The sequence below is a fragment of the Oncorhynchus mykiss genome, chromosome 11, assembly GCF_057628025.1.
Source record: "Oncorhynchus mykiss isolate SJ-2025 chromosome 11, ASM5762802v1, whole genome shotgun sequence".
Classification (NCBI taxonomy): Eukaryota; Metazoa; Chordata; class Actinopteri; order Salmoniformes; family Salmonidae; genus Oncorhynchus; species Oncorhynchus mykiss.
Window position 1 is genome coordinate 24,204,887 of NC_143032.1, and position 9,536 is coordinate 24,214,422.

The 9,536-nt window shown below is 44.3% G+C and overlaps 1 protein-coding gene across 1 annotated transcript; it reads right to left on the reverse strand.

Moving 5' to 3' along the window:
• Nucleotides 1-337: 337 nt before the first annotated feature.
• On the reverse strand, nucleotides 338-8,994 carry vim (vimentin). Its single transcript, NM_001124729.1, is given in 9 exon segments — nucleotides 338-945; nucleotides 1,176-1,258; nucleotides 2,095-2,138; nucleotides 2,548-2,768; nucleotides 3,293-3,418; nucleotides 4,359-4,520; nucleotides 5,076-5,171; nucleotides 7,642-7,702; nucleotides 8,341-8,994. Coding segments are annotated over 9 exon segments (1,389 nt in total). The 5' UTR covers nucleotides 8,895-8,994; the 3' UTR covers nucleotides 338-903.
• Nucleotides 8,995-9,536: the final 542 nt, after the last annotated feature.

Here is a 9,536-nt window from a genome sequence, read left to right on the forward strand (position 1 = left end):
AACATTTAAATCTTTGGAATTCCATATTTTTACATTTCCCACAATGAAATGAATGCACTTAGTATCAAATATTGACTGCAGGATTTGTTTTAAATCATTTCAATTTATCTAAATCTCCAGTGTAGCTAGGCTGTCTGAACACTGACATGATCAGCCTGAAGGAATTGAATTTGAGGAATTGTCAGTGATAATATTGACTTGGGAAATGAATTCACCTAACATAGGAATCGAGACTGACCTGGAATTTGAATTAAACGGAATTAAACACTAAGAGTACTTTGGCCATTAAACTCGAAAAAAAAAAAAAAGGATAATTCAAGACACCTCAGAATAAATGTTATTTTCCTCAAAGCTTTATTGACTTACAGAAGCGTTGACAGTTGTGTTGGTCTTGTTTGTGTACATGAAACAGTGCTTCAATCCTTCCCATGATTTTGGTAAATTAGAATAGAAAAAAAAACAGCCATTGCTCAAAGTGTTGCTATGGTCTAAGTCTAACAGCGCAAGTGTAAACTAGACTCAGTGTGGTTGCATCACAAATGACACCCTATTCCCTTAGTGCACTACTTTTCACTAGAGCCCTATAAAAAGGTAGAGCACTATAACATAGAAAAAATAAGTGTCATTTAAGAATTGCCCAGTGTCTGTGGTCAAACAGAAACATTCAGTAAAGCTGGTTTCATCTCCTCTAAACAGTGTCTATCCTACCTAGCAACAACCCTACCAGATCAGCAAGTACCCTAACATGTCAAAAAGGCACTTTTAAAGCTGTTTTTGTTTAGTTTTACTCACAAACAGAAATATCCCATTTTGCTTTCTCCTCATCCCCAGACAGTATATTTCCCCCCCAGTATGCTGCTGCTAACTACTTTCTCTTCTCAATAGAGACATGCTATGTGATGTTCACTCCAAGTCATCATGGTTCTGGGTGGACTCATTGATCACCTGATGAGGAGAGGGAGGTTATAGTGAGTATGGCAACACTTTACTTGCAGCTTACAGGTATAACGCATTATAACTTGTCATAAGAATGTATGTGCCTTTGTGATGTCTTAGTATCAGGCCACAGTGGACTTGTGTCTAACATGAAAGTCGAACGGACAGACCTTCAACTCAGCCTTCACTGATGTTATGCATTCTTAATTCTATAGACTTAAATGGAGTCTAGTACTTACATGACCATCTCTAGTTTCAATGGTCTTGATCACAACCTTCTTTGACAGGTTGTCAATCATTGGTCTTGCCTCCAGCATGGATTCTGCAATGAGACAAAATATTGAATAGATAAATTGGATAATTGGATAAAATTATATTGAAATGTTCCACTCAGGCCTCCCGGGTGGCGCTGTGGTTAAGAGCGCTGTACTGCAGCGCCAGCTGTGCCATCAGAGACTCTGGGTTCGCGCCCAGGCTCGGTCGTAACCGGCCGCGACCGGGAGGTCCGTGGGGCGACGCACAATTGGTCCAGCGTTGCCCGGGTTAGGGAGGGCTTGGCCGGTAGGGATATCCTTGTCTCATCGCGCACCAGCGACTCCCGTGGCGGGCCGGGCGCAGTGCGCGCTAACCAAGGTTGCCAGGTGCACGGTGTTTCCTCCGACACATTGGTGCGGCTGGCTTCCGGATTGGATGTGCGCTGTGTTAAGAAGCAGTGCGGCTTGGTTGAGTTGTGTATCAGAGGACGCATGACTTTCAACCTTCGTCTCTCCCGAGCCCGTACGGGAGTTGTAGCGATGAGACAAGATAGTAGCTACTAAAAACAATTGGATACCACAAAATTGGGAAGAAAACGGGGTAAAATTTCAAAAAAAATAAATACAACACTATATTAACCTTTCTAGTGAAATGAATTATTGCATACAACCTTTATGTCGCCATATAAGCGGTTACATGCCATTACATAATTTCTTTGAGAAGGACTTTCAGAATCCCATCTATCCATAATTGAAAGGCTCAACTGCATCACTCGGAGGTTATATGAGGATAGTGCCGCTGGTTACCTGGTGAAGTTGTCAAGCTAGTGTTAAATATATCCTCATGAGTAACACAGGAGGTAGTGAGGTAGTGCTCTGTTCTAAAGCGTTAAAGGGAACCTACCTCTCAGGTTAAATGATGAGAAGTTGGGCATGGGAGTGGTGATTCTAGGAGGGATGAAGAGACAGAGGGGGTAGGAGAGAAGGAAAAGCGCATTAGACACAGCTTGACGTCTGAAGTTGAGAAACTGGCATGCAAACCACTGAAACACTAATCTTCCTTACAGGCCCGTTTAATACGCTTATCTACAGTCCAGAGGAGAACACAAGATAAAACCTGTTTGTTTCAGTCTTGACTCATCTGTCTCTTGTATAAGCCACCATAAACACCGAAATACACGTATTGTGGACAAACACCAACAGGCAAATACATTTCCCTATATACATACACCCACCTCCCCCTTTCCCCCTCATTAACTCTACTCCCTCATTCTCTGCCCTCTACTTTCTCTGCTTAGGTCACCTGCTCCCCTCTCCCTCCAGCAGCTTGGTAAGCATCTGTCCATCATGACCTCACCTGCTCTCTTCTCCCTCCAGCAGCTTCCTGTAGGTGGCGATCTCTATGTCCAGGGCCATCTTGACGTTGAGAAGGTCCTGGTACTCTCTGAGGTGACGGGCCATCTCATCCTTCATGTTCCTGATGTCATCTTCCAGGCGAGAGATGGTGTCCTGGAAGTTATTAGCCTCGCAGCCAAAGCTCTCCTCCAGCTCCCTCATCTGACGCTCCATGGACTCATTCTACACATAGGTTGATAAGAGATGACTGATCGTCTCAGGTTAAATTACGCTATGCGCTCATATATAGGTTTCCCCGAGATGTGGCTGTAGGAGTCTAAGTAAATACATAGTAGAGACAGGAAGGGACTAGCGCCAACAAGCCAGGTCATTGTCTGAGGTAAAGGGATGCTACACATTTCAAAATTCTCTGCAAGGACACTTCCAGAAATTCCATTAACATTGTATTGCATCTGGGTTGTTAAAGTCAAGTCTTGGGAGGACACCAGAATGCACTCAGTCAGCAGAGGTGGTTTTGCTAGTCTATTTTTTGCATTCAACCACTCATTGCATTAAAGTTGCATTTCATCTGACTAAGCACAGGAGATTCTGCCAGTACTCCTCACTCTAGTAGTACACTACATTTCCTCTGGAGTGAGACGTCGGGTTTGCTGGAGACTCACGAGCGAGGCCCTTTGCTCCACTAGGAGCTGAAAGGAATAAGGCCAAGTCAGTCAATAGAGGAAGTGAACAGGGAAGGTACTTACAGTTCCTTTGAGAGAATCCACCTCACAGGTTAGGGCCTGTACCTGACGCCTGTACTCGTTAGCCTCCTGCTTGGCCTGCCGGATGGCATCGGTGTTACGGTTTGCAGCCTCAGACAGGTCAGCAAACTGAGGGGGATGGGGAGAGATAAAGATAGATGGGCGTGGGAAAGAGAGCGGGCAGAGGCCTTGTTAGTCATCATTGGAGATTAAGGCTTTTTAATTAGCCTTAATTGATGTGTGGGAGTCTGAGGCAAGGGGATATAGACAGAAGGTGAGCGTGAGCAAGAGAGGGACTTGTGAGAAAACTCTGCTCTACTCCTGAACCCTGAGATTAAAAGCTGAACGCTCAGCCTCTTTCTCACCCTGGCTGTAAGCCCAGACGTTTAGCCTTAACACAAAACAGGCAATTTGTCTCTCGCTCTCTGAAAACACTTCTACAGCATTAGAGAAATCACTTTGTATGACCTTTTATCCAATACTCAAATGTTTCCATTTAGTTTTCCATGGAGAAGATCAATATGCTTTAGAGCAATGCACCCTGCGGTCACTCACAGACCATTGTCATTGACTCAGTGAGTGGTCAGCTGTCCACTCAATCCACTGAGCCCTACAGCACCATCTGGCCTGTTAGGAGACTGAAAAGCTAATCCTACAAGGAATAGCCCCGCTAGACATTTCTCCTCCGTCATCCCTAGAGCGATCACTGCTGCACCTGCACACCAGAACTGCTACTGTGCTTTGTCATGGTAGGACAGCTTTGGATTCATAAAACAGTTAACTAAATAGCATTTGCAATCAATCTTCAAAGATTTAAAACCCTGATGTTGTTCGGCTCCATAGCAAGACACTAGCCTACTACGTCCTCTCAAAGTATAAACTTTCATTGTGATTAGTGACAGACGGGGCCAAAGAGACACGAAGCCAGTGTGAGGGATTGAACGACAGGTAGAGGACAGACAGTGTGAGGGGGACACAGATGCATCCCAAATAGCACCCCCATTCAGTGCACGACTTTTGACCAAAGCCATTTGGGACACGACCATAGTGTGAGTGAGGGGGTACTGACCTTGGACTTGTACCAGTCTTCAGAGTCCTGGAGGTTCCTGCTGGCCAGGGTCTCGTACTGCACACGCACGTCCCTCAGGGCAGCCGTCAGATCAGGCTTGGCCACATCCATATCAATCTGGACATGCTGATCCTGGATCTGTGCCTGCAGCTCAGCAACCTCCTACAGAGTGGATAAAGGAGAGGGACGGTTACAATACTGACTCTTAGATCAGAAGGTTACCTAAATGGCTAACGTCCAATAATGTAGCGTGGTCACAGATGTTTGTTACAGTATACTCAATGTAGATGGGTTGTTGAGTAACTTGAGATGTATATTCAGCCAAACCTCTTCAAAAGGAATATTTCAAATTGATCTAAGTCTTTGATCCACCTGCCATGCATTTATCCTCTAGACAGTAAATCCCAGACTTCCGATCCGCTGAGAGTGTGTAATCACCATGGCAATGACCCTGCTGGCTAGGCCAATACCATGATCCTCTTAGGCCTTGGTGACGGCGGAGGTGGCCGGACACAGACTGTCCGAACTTGGCACAGGTGGGGGTGTAAGGTTAGATGGACAGACTGTTAAGTGACAACACCATGGTCATCTGTGATGTCTGTCAGGACAGGTGAAACACTTGGTCATTCAGCTTCCTAATAAACACTATCCATTGGGACAGGTGTGGGTGTCAGGTAAGGTTGGAGAGGCAGGTGTTAACCACTGTCATAGTCTCACCTCATCATGCAGCTTCCTGAGGAAGATGATTTCCTCCTGAAGAGACTCCACCTTCCTCTCCAGGTCCAGACGAGCAAGGGAGGCATTGTCCACATCCTACACACAGTAACATTTTTGTACAAAGTTTTACATCACATACTAGATCCCGTACAGTGGCATTGCAGAAAATAGTGGTCCACATGGAATAAATGGGCCACAGTAGCACAATTGGTGGAGGATGGCACTTGCGATGCCTGGATAGTGGGTTCAAACCTGGGCCCACCTGTACATAAAATGTTTGGATAAGAGTCTAAATGGCATAGAAAGAGTTTCATGCCAAAAATCTACACATTTTCACAAATGTTGGTATATTAACCTTTGTTCTTTAAATAATTAGATAAATGTTTTTTTCACTCATGGGATGGGGTTGTTCAATGACATGTATTCGTTTGAAATCACTTGAGGGTTTCATGTCATATCAAAATGCTATATCCACCTCACTGAAAGAAAAGTTCAGTCAACTGTAACAAATAACTAATTTTCAATAAAGAAATGTACAAATTATACACGTGACAATTTGATATAATTCAATAATGTCACGAGTCATTTAGCAGGTGGTCTTATCCAAAGGGATTTACACTAAGTGCATTCATCTTAACATCGATCGCTAGGTGTGACAACCAGAGTCAAAAATACAGGACACAAAACATTCCATGTCAGGTAAACAATGGCTATATAGCATTTTGCCTAAAAAAAAAAAAAAATGCACCTAAAATCTGTATCTATCTAGATATATAGATTTTTTTTTTTTTTTTTGCACACACATGAAGCAATAATTTGATGAAAAAACACATGGTGTGTTTAAAGCATTTTGGAAATAAACTAATATATTATAGAATATACCTTTAATCAATCTTCCAAATCCAGAGACATGGTCTCCTTACCATGTCTCAGGTAACTTCTTTATAATGCATTGTATTACACCCACATTTTTCACATCTTGAAGGCCTGTCAGTGCTGATCATCTTGAGCCAAACTCCCAGCTTCCTGTATACCATGGCATTAAATCACAGAAGCAGTTGTTTCCTGTATTTAAAAACCCTAATGAAGAATAAGTGAACAAGCAGCATAATTACTGGGGGAAAATAATCAGATACAAAAATTATTTAAAAAAAACAGCCTCATGTCAATAAAGCTCAATTTATAAGTATTCCCAGCATAAGTGCGTTACTGCTGGACACATACAGATTGCTGGCCTCTCGTCTCTGTCACCCTCTGGCCCGGATGTGGAGAGCCCTTGTTGCCAGCGCCAGATGTACTTTAACAAACACCGTCAGTTTGTCTGCTGCCTGCCGGCCGACCAGTGTGCCGAGGTCAGTCAGTGCCGCTCACCCACCCCTCATCCCCACCACTGGTACCACCCACCCAGACAACAGCTTGCTTTGTCATTTAACCCACAACCCCCCTCTCCATCGCCTCATCAACAGAACAGAAACAATGGCATTGGAGAATCAGCTTTCCTGCCATAATTTCCGACTGGGACAAAGCTGTCCATTGAGCTCATTTTAAAACACAGACAGTGACACAGTGGCTGGCCCGGACCAGACCGGGCCTGGATGGAGGAGAGCTGCTGTGGACCATCCTCTGTTCAGTTCTGACAGACGTGTCAACAGCTGGGTTCTTGTAAAATTATATTTGACAACCTCACCCCACTAAGTGTTCCCACTGGCAATTCCCCAAGGGGAGAACAAAGGGACTAAAAACACAATGAGGCTAGAAAGTGGCATCTTGATAAGGATGAGGTATATACATAATTCTAAGAATAGGGATTAGGTTGCGTATATGTTATCAGGGCGCTCCACTTGAGTTCATGTTCTCGCCAAAACAAAGTTGTATTGCTCATTTGAATGGGACTGCATTCTGAATGGGGAGCCCACTGAGGTGTAAGAGAGGATCGATAACCACCAAGGTCCTCAGTAACAAAGCTGCTCCTCACTGCAAAGCCACCAAATTCATGAAAACCAATGGAGATGTTATCTAAATCCCCAAAATACCTTCTAAAATGTCTAGAGTAACACTTGAGTAGCCAGCATGAGTGGAAAGGCACAATCATTCAAATGTAAACTGCACACACTTCCCTCCCTGAGTGAACAGCAAAAACGTTTTTATTTTACCAGGGCGTGCCACTGAGACCAATGTCTCGTTTGCAAGGGAGCCCTGCATCTTACAATTACATACACACACTCGTGTCAAAATGATTTGTCAAATGGAGTTGGTTGCAACACACCCAACATGGCTGGCTGTTCCGAGAGGTTGTCACTGGAGGTGAAACCTCTACATGGGACCTATGCTACCACGCAAAGCAACATCAACAGGCATGAAGTTTATCTTCACATTTCAAAATACATGCTTTAGTAGGAAAAAACAATCACAAGTACTCAGTATGAAATTAACAGGACTGTGTAGTTAGTTTACTGTTGAAAATAAAGAGATGGTGTCACACGTATAAAAATAATGTTGTGTTCACACATTTTTTAGATGAATGAAACAAATGAAGGAGTACTGTGAATGGGACTTTCTACCATACCTGTCTGAAGCTCTGCAGGTTGTGCTCCGCTTCCTCTTTCTGGATCATCTCATCTTGGAGCCTGAGAATAGCATTGGAGTGTATTATATAATGCATTTCAATTGCCACACCCACATTTGGCGAGGAAGTCCTGGAGTATGGAAGGCCATGGTGCAACTCTTGAGTTCGACTGTAATATCACCATAACATCTAGTCTTTTATCTGAGGTTACTTTCACCAATAACTTACTCTTTGCAGTCGGCTACAACGTTATATGCCTTCTTTGCCATATGTGATTATCTGAAGTACAAGAAAGGAAAATCGTTCCCCTCTCTTTAAAAACAGCTAAAATAGTCTAATGGAAAGTTGCCATTGGAAGAATGAGCTCATTTAAGTATTTCGTGATTGCATAATATGTTCAGTGCAAAACTGCATCCAGGCCTTGAACAAAACAGCTAAAGCTATGACAGTGAAGAGCGCTTAAAAGCCCGTAATCTGCGTGTAGTTCTGGGGCTGTGGGCTAATGGCTTTACAAAGAACTAAAGAATGCATGAGCCGTTGCCAAGAGAAACATTTTGGTGGAATTAATTCATGTATTCCAACAAAGGTCTGGAGGAACAAAAACTGAAACGGGACGTGTAGTGCATTAATAGCTCATATAGTGCTTCAGAGAGGGGGGGGGGGGGCATTTATAGAAAATTAAATACAGTCGTTGCCTACTTCTCTCTGAGCCTCTCGATGTCCTCTCCCATGTTGTCCCGGTCCACTTCGACATGGGCTTTCTCATTGGTGAGCTGGTCCACCTGCCTCCGCAGATCCCTCATCTCATCTTCGTACAGATCCCCGATACGGGACGCGCCTTTGCCCTTTAGCTGCTCCAGCTCCGCTAACAGGATCTTGTTTTGCTGCTCCAGAAAGCGCACTTTGTCGATGTAGCTGGCGAACCTGTCATTGAGGTGCTGCATCTCCGCCTTCTCGTTGGTCCGGTTGGCTTTGAACTCCGAGTTGATGGCATCGGACAGGGCGAAGTCCACAGTATCCGACGAGAGCCGGGGCATCGGGGCGCTGCTGCGAAGTCGGACATTCTTGGAGGCGTAAATGCTCGGCGGAGCGGAGGAGACGCTGTAGGACATCCGAGAGGAGCGCACCGGGCTCGAGTACTGGCGGCTAGACAAGGTGGACCGAGCCATCCCGACACTGGGCCGTCCTTCGCCGCCGAACATCCTCTTGTAAGAGGATGAAGAGGTGGTTTGCCTGCTGGTTGTCCGGTTCATATTGTAATCCTTTGGTCCCTAAGGTTTATTCTTTCTTCAAAAAGCGGTGTAAATGCCTTCTCTCAAATTGGACTTCCACTTCAGTGTGTGATGAAACCTCTGAACAGTACTACCCCAGCGAGAACTCTGCAGTTGACCAATGTCGGATTTTATAGTCCACTCCTTTATGCAAATCACATGTGGGTGTGATTGACGAAGGCCGGAGCCTACCAGTGAAAACACTGGTATGCGCGCTCATGGCATCAGGCCATTCTTCTATTGTCCGGTAGAGCCTTTTGTTCGGAGGTTGTTTTTTCCCAGTTGCCATTTGGAAAAAGCCAGGACACATCCACAGAGACACAAAAAGTGTTTACTGATGGACCTTACTGTTTTAAATATAGACTTCGCATGCAAGGGTGTGCCGTCGTGACATCCTTTTAAGCATCCATTTATGGATATTGTTATCTTCTGGTACAACATTTCTTTCAAAAACTGATATTGGTCACATCCTTAACTTATTCATTACAGGGCCCATAATAAAAATTACATTTGCATGGGATTGCCAAGAATACAGAATTATGCAGCCTAAATAAATAATTGACGGAACTATGTGATTTGGCTTTTCTTCTACATTTGATATGTATCATTAGGCTACCCACCAAC